This window comes from Sinohyriopsis cumingii, chromosome 9 (genome assembly GCF_028554795.1).
Source record: "Sinohyriopsis cumingii isolate HCF-2022 chromosome 9, ASM2855479v2, whole genome shotgun sequence".
Classification (NCBI taxonomy): Eukaryota; Metazoa; Mollusca; class Bivalvia; order Unionida; family Unionidae; genus Sinohyriopsis; species Sinohyriopsis cumingii.
The window spans coordinates 67,443,574-67,460,661 of record NC_142969.1 but is presented as its reverse complement, the minus strand read 5'-3'; the positions used below and the strand labels follow the sequence as shown (position 1 = coordinate 67,460,661).

At 34.6% G+C, this 17,088-nt stretch overlaps 1 protein-coding gene across 1 annotated transcript in view; it reads left to right on the top strand.

The window, feature by feature from the left end:
* The window catches only part of LOC149791956 (uncharacterized), an 81,647-nt gene that overhangs the window by 21,100 nt on the left and 43,459 nt on the right, over positions 1–17,088 (top strand). The window contains exons 2-3 of the mRNA XM_089969503.1: positions 9,367–9,502; positions 11,994–12,120. Coding sequence (XP_089825629.1) covers positions 9,367–9,502; positions 11,994–12,120 — 263 coding nt within the window. The remainder of the gene's footprint in view (positions 1–9,366; positions 9,503–11,993; positions 12,121–17,088) is intronic.

Here is a 17,088-nt window from a genome sequence, read left to right as displayed (position 1 = left end):
ATATTTCTGAAAGAAAAATATTCCCTTCAGACGTTATATGTACCCTTTAAATAGGTCTTATTTAAACAATGAACTATTTTGCACCAAATATTTTTTGTTGTAGTTGTTGATTTTCTTTGTGTTATATTTTGTACTGATAATGGCTGTGTCCTCATAGGATGTATAAATTCTCTCTCCCTCTCTCTCTCTCTCTCTCTCTCTCGACCGTAGTGGGTAGAGCGTTCGCCTCGGACGCGGGAGGTAGTGGGTTCGATCCACAGCCGAGTCATACCAAAGACTTAAGAAAACTCAATGTTGAACCTACACTTCCTACTCCTTCTAGCATACCTTAGCCTTTATCACCGCATGCATATTCAAACATTTTAATTTGCATCCAAATTCTCTGATTCACAATGTCGAATATAATTTTAGCAAGAGGAGGTGGCTTGATTATTTTATCCCTAACAATGCAAATTTCTAGCCTTAAAATCGCCTGATAAAAAGCCTCATTCATAGTATTATACTCAAAAGTTGAAAAGACTAACATCTCGAGGAGAATAGAGAAAACGAACTTCTGTTTTAAAAGAAAGTTCATGGTCCCCCACCTCTCTTTGCCAACAAAAATAGTGTTGGTCCTTAGCAGATGGGTTCTCAAAACCACAACTGTAGAAAATGTTCAAGTTTTCTTTTATTGGTATACTTTGGCATTAATTGCAATAATAATTTGAAATGGGTTTCCAATAATTTGAAATGGGTTTCCACTGGTTCATATTTAAAGATGTTTGGTTGCTATGGAGAATAGACAAGACATTGGCTACACCATATCACACTGAATGTTTCTTCAAAGTGTGATAGCATTAAATGACGCGGTTGTCAAGGTGCGAACATTGTTTCTTATCATGGGGACTAAGATAACAAATATTTTTATGTACATTATGACATAATAAATATTTCCTTCAATTCTTTGATAAAAATGTTACCAGTGTATATTGGGGAGGTGTGAACAATGTATTATCTTCCTGGCTGCTATGGGGTTTTAATGGTTGTTATGGTAACTGTCAAACATAGAATGTGCCTAAAAATGTTCGTATAATGTTTAAGCAAATTTAGCTATTTATCAGATGTCAAAATGTATGCTGATTACTATGGAAACCAAAATTATTTTCTTCATATGCTCGTGCAAGGCAGACGATAAATGAATAAAGTATGATACTGCACGTGTCTTGTCTGATGCTAAATGAAGGTACAGCATTTCAAAAACTCGTATTCGAAGCCTATTTCACAAATATGTTTATGTGACGTTTTCCTTGGTACCAACCGTTGCGTTCTACTGAAATTAATTGAATGCTGTTTTGAGAAATAAGTCTTCAGAAAAGCTTCGTGTTTTCAATATAAATTAGTATGCGCCATGAACCTGACACCACTCCAGCTGCATGCACCAAAACAAAAATGAAACTTCATTGATCAAATAAAATTATTATATAATAATTATAAAACTGGAAACGGTAAAGAAATTCACAAAATTATGAAACAGTATATCAAACAGCCTAGATAAACCAATAACTTCCTTTGTATTTTAATTTAATTTTAGGAGCAGATTATGGCTATGAATTCATGAGACACTCTCTAGACTTGGTATGAAAAACACTATAGTTGCACTGATATGACCTATTTGGTTTAAATGTTATATCTATAGATAGATGATTCTGATTGATATTTTCCATAGCTGTGACCTTAACCTTGAGTCTGAAGTCATCCATGTGATAACATTAATTATGAAACATAACTGGGTCAAGTTTCATTACAATATTTTCAGTTGTTTAATAGCTATATTCAAGAAAATGGACACATTCAGATAAATAAAATTTCCCTGCAGTAAACTTAACTTAGTGGCAGGGGATATGTATATGAAAAAAACCTATAGTCTTAATATATACATTGGAAGAGTGTAACGAAATCTGTCCAGCTGTCACAAAGGTATGGGCTGAATAAGCATATGTTAATAAACGATGGCAGACAGTGTGTTAACATAATTTGTTTAATTTAAAAGGTTATTAAGAATGCGTCAATAGTCGTCCCATAATTTGACATCATACAAGTTTTCCTAGCTTGTCGTTGTCATGATATAAGTGTTATTGGCTTGTCGTTGACATGATATAATTGTTCGTGGCTTGTCGTTGTCATGATATAAGTGTTCTTGACTTGTCGTTGTCACGATATAAGTATTCTTGACTTGTCGTTGTCATGATATAATTGTTCGTGGCTTGTCGTTGTCATGATATAAGTGTTATTGGCTTGTCGTTGACATGATATAAGTGTTCTTGGCTTGTCGTTGTCATGATATAAGTGTTCTTGGCCTGTCATTGACATGATATAAGTGTTCTTGACTTGTCGTTGTCATGATATAATTGTTCGTGGCTTGTCGTTGACATGATATAAGTGTTATTGGCTTGTCGTTGACATGATATAAGTGTACTTGGCTTGTCGTTGACATGACATAAGTGTACTTGGCTTGTCGTTGACATGATATAAGTGTTATTGGTTTGTCGTTGTCATGATATAAGTGTTCTTGGCTTGTCGTTGACATGATGTAAGTGTTCTTGGCTTGTCGTTGTCATGATATAAGTGTTATTGGCTTGTCGTTGTCATGATATAAGTGCTCTTGGCTTGTCGTTGTCATGATATAAGTGTTATTGGCTTGTCGTTGACATGATATAAGTGTTCTTGGCTTGTCGTTGTCATGATATAAGTGTTATTGGCTTGTCGTTGACATGATATAAGTGTTCTTGTCTTGTCGTTGTCATGATATAAGTGTTCTTGCTTGTCGTTGTCATGATATAAGTGTTATTGGCTTGTCGTTGACATGATATTAATGTTCTTGGCTTGTCGTTGTCATGATATAAATGTTATTGGCTTGTCGTTGACATATAAGTGTTCTTGGCTTGTCGTTGACATGATATAAGTTTTCGTGGCTTGTCGTTGACATGATATAAGTGTTCTTGGCTTGTCGTTGACATGATGTAAGAGTTCTTGGCTTGTCGTTGTCATGATATAAGTGTTCTTGACTTGTCGCGGTCATGATGTAAATGTTTTTGGCTTGTCGTTGTCATGATATAAGTGTCATTGGCTTGTCGTTGACATGATATGTGTTCTTTGCTTGTCGTTGTCATGATATAAGTTTTCGTTGCTTGTCGTTGTCATGATATAAGTGGTATTGGCTTGTCATTGCCCTGATACAAATGTTCTTGGCTTTTCGTTAAAACTGACTCATAATTTGACATGACACAAGTTTGACATAACAATGTAAGCAACACTCCCTATTACTAGACGTACATTCTTCTTATTATCTTAAACGGTTTCAAAGCGTCAGGATGAATGCATATAAATAAATATTTAACATTAAAGTGAAACACTGTCAGTGTATCATTTATATTAGCATATTCCGTTTCATCACCTGGATAAGAAGTTTTAGTTCAAGACTTGCAGGAAATCTATGCGTCTTGGCATATGACCATGTCTTTGTGGCTGAAATTATGAAAGTCAGAGAGTCCAAATGTCAAATTGTACATTGTACATTGTTGGATGGTGCTACTTTTAATGGGTTTAAGTTGCAGTCAGAATAGCTCAAGAAAGTAACCTTAAGATGAATGTGACCTTAATTTTGCAGATAGGATATTTCATATGGATACAATCAATACACAACCACCAACAATAGTATATTTTTCATACTTTAAGAAATTTTGATCTACAGCCCAACCATGAAAAAGTACATCGATCTTTCAATTGGATCATAAAAGTGTTAAATATCATGAACTAAGGTCATGACGAAGGAATAACTGTTATATATCTCACTAGCCTTGAGAATATGTGAGCGAGAGGCTATATGCAGAAAAATATTAATCTATGATATAATTCATTAGGAAACATACCATGACAAACTTATATTTTCATAGCTCCGATTTAAGCAAACCTAAATTCAACTACCTACGTTGACTATAGACAGTCTTAATATAAATCTCGAGTCAACATCGCACATATCTTCGCTAGCCAAGGTTCCGATATGATAATCTCATCAACACCTTGGCGGCGATCGCTGCAGTGGCCTAGTGGCTAGAGCGTCCGCCTCGGATGCGGGAGGATGTGTGTTCTATCCCCGGCTAAGTCATACCAAAGACTTTCAAAAATGATACTTACAGCTGCCTCGCTAGGCGCTTAGCATTAAGAGGTTAATGTTAGGACTGGTTGACCTGGTGTCGGGATAATGTGACTGGGTGGGACTTCATGCTACATGTCTGCGACATGATAGCCCAGTGCTAGGCATCACTATAAACTGCCATACTGCAGACATTGTAGGGATATGACAGAAAAATTGTAAAAGCTACGTTAAAAATCCAAATCACACACACACACACACACACACACACGCAGGCAGATCAAGCAGACATTTAAGTGCTTTGTCCTAGCGAAATCTATTGGATTTCATGAGTTGCCTCCATTAGTATGTAATGTCACTTAATGAAACAGTTGTGCATTGTACATCGGCATGAAATTTTGGAGGCAACTGACTTTAAAAGGATACTTTGTCATGTTAACATCGAAGAGTATAACTACGTACCAAAGAGAATCAATTACATGTGTATTGGAGTGAAAGGTTCCTGTACAAAGAAGAATCAACAGTGGAAAATTGCATATATATGAGTCCATTCAAGTTGTGCGCTCCCCTTTCTCAATCATATAGGAACAGTGTAAACATTCAGTTTTGAACTGTAAGAAGATGGACAGTTTTTAAAGTTTTCTGATAAATAGATAGACATCAGCCTTTAAATACAAAACAAAGACCTACACATGTCTGACAAACGTTTCCAATGGAACAAACCATACAATGCTGATTTTCTGGTTATGGATGTGATGCAATATAGAATTTATAATACCAGCAATACGTTTTCTCCTCGAATAAGTTCAAGAAATTGTATAATACATTGACGATTTTAACTTTCTGATATGGACAAGAACTTTTATATTTGTAAGCTCTATTTTCGGAATTTTTCTTCGCTAATGTCACAGTTTAATACTATGCAATTGAATAAGTGTTGAGGGCACTCGTTCAAAATACTTGTATAGTATGTAGTCCATAAACTATATATATATATATATATATATATATATATATATATATATATATATATATATATATATATATATATATACCTCTCTGTGTGTGCGTACAATAATATAAATATTTGTATATATGTAAACTCGTTAAGGTCATTGCATTACGCAGTGATGTTGCTAAGTACCATTGTAAAGTATTACGTTAAAGTATAGGGAGCAGTTTTTATTATGCCTTTACTGTCATTGTAAAGGTGAGTGTAATTTCATAAAACATTTAGATAATCCAGGGCAGTTTATGCGAGTACGCCTGGATTTCACTAAGAAAACGCATATTTTAGCTTAGAATCCATTAGCTTGAAATTCGAATGAAAAATTAAAATGGACCAATATGATGGTGTCAGTCTAGATTAAATGTTGAGACGTGTTGGTGAACTTTTGGACATGATCCAGTAAACTGCACCACAAATGAAATATTGCGAAATTTTGATCTAAATAGTAATTTCTTCTCAAATGTTTAGTCGTCCCTTTAGCCGAACTAATTTAAGAAACATGGAACATTTAATACCTATTAATGACGGCCTTTTCCGTAGATATGCTACTGCTGGAGACAAATTCGCCAGTACACCGAATTGCTTTCCTCATGGAGAATTTAAAATAGATCTGACCGGGACACCATTCCTCGTATCTAGACTGGTACAGTGGACATGGCAGGGAACTTTTTCCTCTGGGAATGTGTCAGCAGGAAGAGCGAGGATAACCGATTCATGTAAGAAGAGGCAAATGTTCTGATACCATTTTTAGTTAGTTTACTAAAGTAAATAATTCTGGAATATTTTAATTCGATAATTCGCTCTTAAAGTCCCTTCATTTCGTTCGCAAATAGTGATATATGAAACTCTTTAACATTGCACAGTCCAAAACAAATTAGTATTCGTTGTTTGGAAGTTAATGACAACCGGAAACGTTTTATATTCCTTTCTCTGTAAAATTGAACTAAAACATAGAAAGCGTTATTTTTCATAACTTTACGATTTGTTTATAGCTTACCTGGGATGTTTTGAAGATAGACCAAATCGCATACTGTCCGGAGTACATATGGATGACGATCAGCTGATGACGCCCCAGTATTGCATTGACCACTGTCGCCAGTTCGGTTTCCAATTTGCCGGGGTTGAGGTTAGTAACGGCAAAGTAACAATTTATTGGATTCGCTTCTTTCCCCGAGATGGAAATAAACCGTAACATTAGTGGCAATGATACCTAAAGTTCTAAGGTTCGACTTTATTGATTGCGTCAAGCTATAATATTCTGAAATAATTCTAGATTTTAACAAGATTCAATTTTTAGATCCACACTTGTATAGGTTGTATCTGTGACTTCCTTCGCTGTTGTACATCAAAGGATTCGTGTAGCTTGTACGTTTCAAACATAAGCACTGTATTTCCTGCTATTAACGTTTAATCTGTATTTACATGCAAGAGCATAAACTCTACATTTACGGTTTTGCCCACTGCTAGTATTGTATCATCTGTATCTTTTACGCCAATACAAAGACAGCATATATTTTTTCCTCGTTAATACTTCGTTATATTTGGCCCTGGATGTTGCTGTTGGTTTATATAAAAATATCGCATGGCACATGTTACGCCTAACATTGGTGATATGCCTTCCTTCCTGTCATTACATGCATTTTCTGTAACTAGGTGTTGCAGTGTAATAAGGATGGCATGACAGTTCTTATAGTTGTCTTTATTTGTGGGGAAAAAAACTTGCACAATACTGATGTCAGCCTGCGGGAGTCTGATATGTTGTAATTAGCTCTTCACCATCAGCACTGTGCAAGATTTTTCCGTATTGAAGTCCATAACCGTTTGCAAGACTCTAGCTGACGCTAAAATCATTTGACAAGAGGATCGTTCTTGTTAACTCGATTATCGTCTGTTCTACCATCTTTGTGCTTAATGACTCAGATTCCTTCTAGATCTGACATAATGATTTTAGATTTAGCACGGACGTTAAGATCTTTGTGTTACTCAACGTTTAGTCCGATGTGTCACGTGAGCTTAAGTCCCATGAAGAGATGTAATAATCTCATGAATAATTAAATCTCTGTCTCCCTGTCTGTCTGTCTATATGTATTCAGTTCCAGATGAGTTCTTGTTTCTGTCAAGCTTAAATTCATGGACAAGTTGCATCAAGAGTTAATCTTGCATACTTGATGGCCACCTGTCTAGTAATCGATTTATATTACCATCCAAAGTAATGCTGGGCGAATATCTATATCTTACTATAAATGAGGGAGCGGCGGCGGCTGAGTGGTAGTGCGCCGGACTCGAGAGTGAATGGATGCTAGGTTTTAATCTTCCATCAGACCAACCTGGGTCAGTTAGCCGGTCCTCGCGCTAGGTTACTCCGATTGTATCAACACTAAATAATCTGAAACCCAAACCAAACGATTACAACAGCCGATGTGTTAGGACTGTCATTACATTTTGTGTTTCCTTTGGTAAGACAAGTATTGAATTTACAGGAGTAGTTCCATTTTGAAACCTGATATTATTAAGTCTATATTTACTATTTTTGGAGCGTTGAACATGTCCAAATTTGTTTTCTTCAGAAGAAGTGTTTTCTCAATATCCACGAATTTATTAAATATTTGGGAGTACCATTTTTTATCATTCAGGCAAAAACGATTTAAATGAGTTTCGCTTCAGTGCTCAAAAATATATTTCGGGCACGTGCACAGGGCTGTTGACTTTAAAAAGCTCAAGCTCTGACCCAAGCTCTACAAGCTTGGACTCTATCCCCATATACTCCAAATGTCCCTATTTATTTCAATACTTGTCAAAACACTTTGCAATTGCTGAACTTCAAATGTCAAAAGATGAAACCTCGTTGCACTAAATATACTTTTTTGTTTATTCAAATCTCAAACCCCTTCACGTGGAACAATTTCGTAAATTTGCTCCAGGTTTATAAAATACAATACCTTTTCACTTACATAGTTCACAAATTCTGAAAGTCATCAGGATGATAAAGTGTCCGCACCACCCTACTTACAACTGGTCTATTTTCGTAATTTTGAAGGATTTTTCAGAGAACATTATTTAGGTCTTTAGTATAGAATTTATGCTGGCTGACCAGCCATGAAGGTTTTGTTTTGGGGATATTCATGTTTGTGTGCATATTTATTCCTTATATATAGATATTCACAAGACAATCACATAGAGTAAGAAAGCACACCTATTTGCTCCAACCTATTGAGATGACAGGCGAATAAGCAGAATAGGGTGTGAAAAAGGGTTTAAGATATGTGCAAATGAAAGAGTAGCAGAGAGGCGTGATAAAGTCATTTCTTAGCTACGATAAGAAAGTAAAACTATAAATTTCTGCAAGAGTGATATTTCCAATTATTACAGCTCTTTTATGGGACCAGAAAGAAAATATTTTGAAACTGCAATAAGAAAGATAAGATAAAATATTTTATAAATTTGTGTATAAACTGTCTATCGTCGAACAATAACCGCCGCCTTTTGGCAAAATGAGATGTCGTCCGGTACACGAGGACACGAAAATGCCTAATTAATAGCAGAATATTATTCTCCGTGTTGCCTGGGACCCATAAACATTTAATGCTTGCAAAAATCTATCTGGAATTATTCGCTTGCTCTTAATTGAACTAAACTCGTTTTGCCGTCATGCTGTATATAATTCTAATGATAACCAACAGTTGGAGTATCTTTTAACAATTGTGATATTTACACTGCATAATGTATATTTCTTTTGTGTTTTGTTTAATTAGTTCTGAAAGTAGACTTTCGGAACTATTCCAGTAAATCATTCTATACCGTTCAACTCCATTTTAATCTCCAGAATAAATTTAGATTCACCAAAATTAGGAATTCAACAATCACGTCCATCTAATACCAACCTTCAAGCATACTCAGTGAAGCTAGAGTATAATATACTTTTTTGACGATTTATTTATTTTAATATCTGTGCTAATTTTCACGTGCAAATGCATGAACATTATTCATGCGAATTTCGCAAGTGAAAATTAGCACAAATATTAAAATAAATAAATCGTCGAAAAAGTATTATGCAAGATCAACTTATTTAACCCTATGTTTCATAAGGTCACAAAAAATTTCCTGTGTTCGAAATTAAATGGTAGAGACAATGGGGTCTTGATTTAAGGGACTGTTGCATAGACAAATAAATATTGTTTGCAACGCATTAATATAAATTTGAATTTGATAACTGAATTGATTCCAGTTCCGATATGAGTGTTATTGTGGAGATGACCACCATCTGTACGAAACCAAATCGGAGTCTGAATGCCAAATGCCCTGTGCCGGAGACGCGAACCAGTTTTGTGGAGGACAATATAGTATCCGTATTTTCTCTACAGGTATGTATTGAAAACATAAGGGCACGTGCCGTTTCTTTTCCAGCTACAGTGTATCGCATGAATTATTATTAGTAGTAGTAGTATTATTGTTATCATTGTTATTATTATTATTATTTTGTCGTCGTTATCAGCCGCGTGACTTTAATTGAACAGATGAATGAAATTACTCAGACTTTAAATGAAAATGTACCTGTATTTTCCACTTTCAGGGCAACTTGCACAATAGTTCATTTTCTGGATAAATTCAAAACTGATTCTAGGTTTACTACATGAACATATCCAAAACTTATTCCAGTTTTACTGTGAATGTAAAAATTCATATCCAGGGTTAATGCTGTTTAAGTTTATCAACCTTACTTAAAAAGTTTCGTAAAATTCAACACATTTATTTCTCTAGAATACAAAGTGAATTTTTGAATGGTAATTGCAGTGTTGTGAACTAAATCCCAAAGAATCCCAAAAGTTCAATCATAAGTCCAATATGCAGAGTATTCCGAATGAAGTACAATGGTGTCACGATTGAATTCCAATCTTTAAATTGCTGGTGTACTAACAGCCTGAAATAGTGTTTATGTGCTAAATCTTGATGCATCACACTCTTTCGACTCTATGGTCACAAACTTAAGAAACATTAGAGAAGCAAAACCAATACGTTTTGTAAAGCACAACAAACAATTTAATTATTAAAGTGATAAATTAAAAATGTGAGAGGAACTTAACAGCATAATGAAGTGAATCCAAAATATCGTCCTTATTAAAATCTTCGGAAGTCGTAAACGAATGAAAGTCCCAAATAATTTTAATGCAGGAAATGGAGTGGTTCTCCAAGAACCATGACGTTGTCAAGATGGCGTTGACCAGAATTATTTCGAATAAATTTTGACAGTTCAGACTAACTTTATTGTCCAAATAATGAGCATTTTCCATCACCACTGAACAATCTCGAAAACTATCAAAGTAAAACAAAATGCGTCCGAAGATTTACACAAGGAACACAAAAATTGCGAATGACTCCAAAAATAAGAATGAAACTGAATGCTTAACTTCCTCCTTATATACACAGTAAATTGTATTTCGTAATGTACCCCATATGACAATATACAGTATTGATTTACGACGTACTAAGTCACGACGTACTATATTCACATGACCTCACGCAACCATTGAGGGAGCCACATAAGTCTTATCGAAACTTCCATATCCCATCAGTCACTGGGAAACTACTCATTAGGCGACATTTTCAGTCTTACTTTTACGATTATTACTGATTGTCAACACGTACATGCACAACTATTAATAAATCCTACGAGATTTGTGTTTTCAACAGAACCAAAGTACGCACAATTTTTAACAAAATATATTATATACAGTTTACAACCCTGAATAAAAATTATTAAAATTAAATAAAATCGCATACGTGAAGTTTAAAAACAATAGAGATATACGTGACACACTCCGGTGGCATAGGTTGTTATAATGTCCATCTCCGATTCACGAGGCCGCAGGTTCGAACCCCGGTCTAGTCGTACTTAAAAAAGATTTATAACAACCAATCTAGCTTGTCACTCATTATTAATAGGTCAGCATTGTGACTGGTTGGTCTCTTTTCAGGTCAGGTACATCATTATGCTCCAGTGATAGGCATCACTACTAACTGCCACACAGGCAGTTATTATTTTATATATTGTATATCGTAGCGATATTTTTAAAACTGTTCAAAATATGTTAAAATTCTAAATCACACATACTCTCTCTCTCTCTCTCTCTCTCTACATCACGGTAATAAAATTCAGACTATCTCTTTATGAATTCACAATAATCCCCAAATAGTGAATTAATCTGGAAGTATACCTAAGCACATTTTAATTCCTGTCAATAAATCCGATCAATCATATCAAATTAAAACCGAATTGACATACTTATTCCAGTTGTCAGATGTTGAAGTAGGAATAAATAAGTTAAACTTGAAAACTAAATCACAACATGAGGACCAGGATGAGGTTCATTTTCTCATTCCTCGTATTCATGTTGTAATTTGCGTTGTATTCCCTGTTCCAAAACATTCTAAGTTTTAGTAAAGAACATGGCAAAAAACAGGCACACAAGGAATTCCTGTGCAAACACCATTCTCCTGAAGTCAAATCCAGGTAAACATGTTTACCTAAAAGTAAGAATAATCTCTAAGTATATCACATACAAAAATTAGCTACGTATTATCATGTTTAACAAAGTCATTCAGGTAGGCCAAATTGACAAAGATCAATCTCCCAATACAAACTGAAGATACATAACGTATGTAAAAACAATATTTTTTAAACCTTTCGTGTAATGGGGAAGGAAATGTGATTAAGTTTAAATGTCACTTTTTGTCAGAGATTTAGGGTTGTGGATAGGTACAACCAAGCGACGGAGATATATGTGGATTTCAGTATCGGAGCTTTATTAATTTTAAAAATAAATAAGATGTATTTGACTATCGACTTTTTTGCAGAGCTAGTCCAGGTTGTGGAAGGTCACTGTGGTGGATACCCTGGATTGTGTTTTCCTTCACTGAAAGGAGATCCCAACAACCCAGTTTTGGCTTTGGATATTGACTTTATACATCCTTGTCTGGTCAGGTAAGACCTTATTATTATTATTATCATTATTATTATCGTTATCGTTATTATTATTATTATTTTAAGTATGTAACTAAAAACTGTAAGATTGTCCAAGGTCAGAATTTATAATGAACATATTGCATTCTTTTGATTTTATCTGATACATCATTAATCTATTTAGATTTTGGGATTTTCAGAAAGTTTCAGACTAAATTTTTGTTCTCTCTGGCAGTTGAATCGCCATCTTCATGTTTCGTTTTTATTCTTGATTCTTGGTTGGGTGTGGGATGTTAAGAGTTGAAGGAAAAAATGTACTTTTATGTGAATGCCACTGTTACCTATAATTTCGATGTGGAATCTGGTCTGTGATATAAAAAAAAAAACTTCATATGTATTGAACAGTGATCAAATTTACATTTTTTAAGATTAAACACAGCTGCAAACACAGCTCTGAAGATAGTGCACATTTCGATCCAGTCTAACATGGAATAATTTGTCAACTTTTGATGACCGGAGCAGAGGCCTAGTGGTTAGAGTGTCTGCCTCGGATGCGGGAGGTCGTGGGTTCGGTCCCCGGCCGAGTCATACAAAGACTTACAATAATGGTACTAACAGCTGCCTCGCTTGGCGCTCAGCATCAAGAGGTTAGTGTTAGGACTGGTCGGCCTGGTGTCAGGATAATGTGACTGGGTGGGACATCATGCTACATGTCTGCGGCATGATGCCTCAGTGCTAGACATCACTATAAACTGCCACACTGCATACATCGTAGCGATATGACTGAAAAATTGTTAAAGCTAGGTTAAAAATCCAAATCACATCACATCACATGAACTTTTGATGCATAATAGCATATCAATGATTTGACCAGAAACTGATAAGATAAGCCTAAAGTCTGTTCTTTCATCAAACTGAGAAAATTATATTTTAATATTCAAAGTTAGCAAACATTGCACTAGTGTATGTTTACCTTTGCATTTTACACTTCTTTTGAGATATAGAACCATAATTAGCCTGACCGCCAGGTGTCGCGCCTATAAAGATGGGTGTTGGCCATGATGTTCAATGTGCCAATACGTATTGTTTTGACATCAGTTGTGATTATATTTGATGACAATTGTATAAACTGGGAAACAAAACAATCAAACTCCTGCCTAAAATATGACATTAATTATATCAGTATTTAAAAGCCCACATGGTAGTTCATGATTATATCATTATTTAAAAGTCCGAATACGAGCTAATATGAATACATTTCTTATTTTATTTATTTATTTTACTTTATTTTATTTTGCTTTATTAACGTTATTTTTTTTCTTGTGTGTCTTTGTTTTGTTTTCTTTGATTTTTCCATATTGTATTGATTTTATGTATTTTATTTTATTTTAGCTACTCTGGAGTTGCCTATAAACTATTTACTGAGATTTCAATAATGTGTTTCATTGCATCAAACGGTTACAGCTTGATTGCACTTCTCAAAGGTGGTCAATGCCAAATGTCCGTACTGTCCGTACATAGTATAATCAGTACAACAGGGTTCTTAACAGTCATATCATGTGGTACCTAAACAAATTGAAAATATTTCCTAAATCTGAAAAGTAGCTATCCACAAAGAAACACAACGGTAAAGTAATATCCACAGGTAGAAGCGGTAGCTGGTGTTTGATGTTGATCCCTGAATGTGAATGCCATCCATCATAAACAACTTGGGTCACAAAGAAACCGGTATTGGTAGCGATGTCGACTTTTGTGTTGCATACTCTCTGCTTTACATCATCTGTACAGTAAAATTAAATGATGCAATGGAATACACCATGTTATATTACCTACGCAAAAAAAAATGGATTTGAAAGAGAAACGTGCTTGTTTTCACGTGTAGTTTTTGCATATTTGTTTGTCTGTATTCCTTGGCAACAGTAGCAGGAAGGATACGAGATTTATTGCTTGATTGTTTCAGTAATCCATGTCAGAATGAGGGAAAATGTATCGCCACAGCAGCAACTGGTTTTGCGTGCCAATGTTATACAGGATATGGTGGCGAGTTTTGCGAACAACTGGACGGTAATCACGCTATTGTGTACCACTTTTACTGAGCTAAATTTGAACGACATCATGGGAACAAGAGTCGCTTTTAGATCCATTAATTAAAATGTAGATTTTGAATATTTCTAAAAATGTTTTAAGAATTGATATAAGTTTTACGTAAAAGTATGAAATATTTGTGGCGTATAACGTGATGTTAAATATGCCAAACAAACACGAAGTCTACATTGTAAAATATTTCAGGTAAAACTATGATTTTATCAATATGTATTATGCACCATTCTTAAAACAAACGCTTTAGAAGTAAGTTGATGATAATGTTTATAATGAGACTGCGACGCAGGTAAGCGATGCGAATCCCCACACCCCGAAGGAAGATGATGACAGGGCTACATACAGTATTTCTAATTTACAGAACTGATAGTGATAGAAATGGAATCATGTCCATTCGGATTTCAACCTGAATCATGCCAATGCGAGGAAAGTCGCTGCACCGGAGCAGGATTCATAGGTGATCAATGTCTGACGTCAACCAATCACGTGAGTATATGACACTCATTGAAAATCAAGGTCAGAAGTTTAATGTGGAACTTCAAGTTAAAATAAACACAATTTACTCTTCCTGCTAAAGTATGTTTTTTTTTTTTAAAGTCCTTTGCAGAGATTATGTATTCCTTATATAAATATTGGATTGTTAACGAGACAATAACACTTATTCAGATACACACATCAAATATAACTACAGGCATCCACCAATAGGCTCTGGTTTAATTCCAAGACTGAAGAGGCTTAGAAAGAGACGTATTCTTATTTATTATCAAATTCGCTCTTTCTTCCAAACCCAAGAAAAACAAAATTGGAATTTCCTGTCTACTGCATACCATAATTTTCCACTTTCTGCTTAATTTGATGGACAATGTTATGACTGTGTGTAATAAACGATGTGTCTTTCACACACTGGCTAAAAGGTTGAAAAGGATTGGAATTGAACACAAACCGAGACGAGGAACCAACAAGAGGTCATTTAAACATTTAAATGTATTTACAGTTCATCTGAGTCATTAATGATTTAGTTAATATTGATAACAGCCATACTTTTTTCCATCCTCCATTTGCAACTCGCCTTCCTTTGCTTAATGTGACTAAATTTGACATGTATGTATGTATGTACGCGTAAGTGTACGTATGTGTGTATGTATGTATATATGCATGTATATGAATATATATATATATATATATATATATATATATATATATATATATATATATATATATATAATTTCCATCTGTTCTCCAGTCCAGAATAACATGTCGTTACGGCAACCCTGGTTATGTCGTGCTCTTCAACGTTGAAGAAGAAGGCCTATCCAATCCATCCTGTCCATTGCCATCGTACATCGTCAGCTGTAATTATTGGTCTAAGTAAGTAAACCTAGTGTAAAGAATAGCTTTTCTCTATTTATTTTTCTGAATGTTTCGCTTATATTTTAATATTAGATCTTTGACAAAGCGTTCATCAGCAGATAAACATTTCGGAATAATCAGACATAAATATTGACCTTTACTAATAGTTCACTGGACAGTTGTCAGGCGTGTGTCTCGTAAGTTTAAATTTGTATTTTTAAAGAGAAGGATATGACACATCAGCAAGAGTGGCGAAAATAAATATAAAACTTTGATCTCGTGTTTAACTTTCTTTGAAAAACATGCTGCACATAAAAAGATTCAAATAAAGGAGAGGCAGTGAATAAAAAGGCACAAATATATAGGAGGGATAACCACATGTACGTGTCTGCGGCTTTGTTTAAAAGCAATTTTATTTAAAGTCCAATTTATCCCCACACAAGTGTTGTTATATAATAAAAAGGAATATACTCCTTAATTAGTAGAATTACTCTTAGACAAATGTCGAAGAAATTGAAAAATGTTGTAACATTTTTGAGATCACTAAATAAATTATGATTTAATTCAATGTTGATCTCAAATGAACAATATAAATATTGTAGTAGACGTAGCTGTGGTTCAAGTTTTACTTTGGACAGTACTCTCACATTGCCCCAACATGTCATGAACATATGCAAGGCTGCATATCTTGAGCTGAGACGCATCAGCTCCATTCGCAAATATCTCTCACTTGATACCACTAAAACACTTGTGTGTTCATTCGTACTTTCAAGACTGGACTTTTGTAACCCAATTCTCTCTGGTTCTTCTCAATATCTACTCCAGAAACTTCAGAATTTTCAAAACACAGCTGCTCGGATTATACTTACAGTACCACGATCAGAGCACATATCCACGCTGCTCAGTACCTTACGCTGGCTATCCATTCGATCCAGAATCAAACACAAAATTTGTTCTCTGTGCTACTTTTCACTAACAGACTCTAGTCCAACCTACCTATAAGACCTCACCTTGTGTACACACCAGCAAGATACTTACGCTCCTCTTCTGACAATCCTATAATCATTATTCCCACTATGAAAACAAAGCCATATGGACAACGTTCTTTCGCATACCAGGGCTCAGCAACGTGGAATGAATTGCACACTGAACGTAGACACAAAGACACATTCATCCCATTCAAGAGTGCTCTTAAAAAAAACTAACTTATAGCGACTGCAAGAACAAACTTAAAGACTTAATAATATTCCAACCTTAAATATTTTCAGCATGTTTTTAATGTTTTCTAATTTCATTATATATGCTTTTTATGTTATAGGTGTTGTCTAATGTTGTAAAGCGCTTAGAGCTTCTAAAGACTAGGCACTATACAAAATCCTCATTATTAGTATTATTATTATTATTATAATTATAATTATTATTATTATTATTATTATTATTATTATTACACATGATCACTGACATATTTTCATGATAAATTTTCATATAATTAGTCATAATTCTTTTCGATACATCATCTGACATAAAAGTATAGGGAAT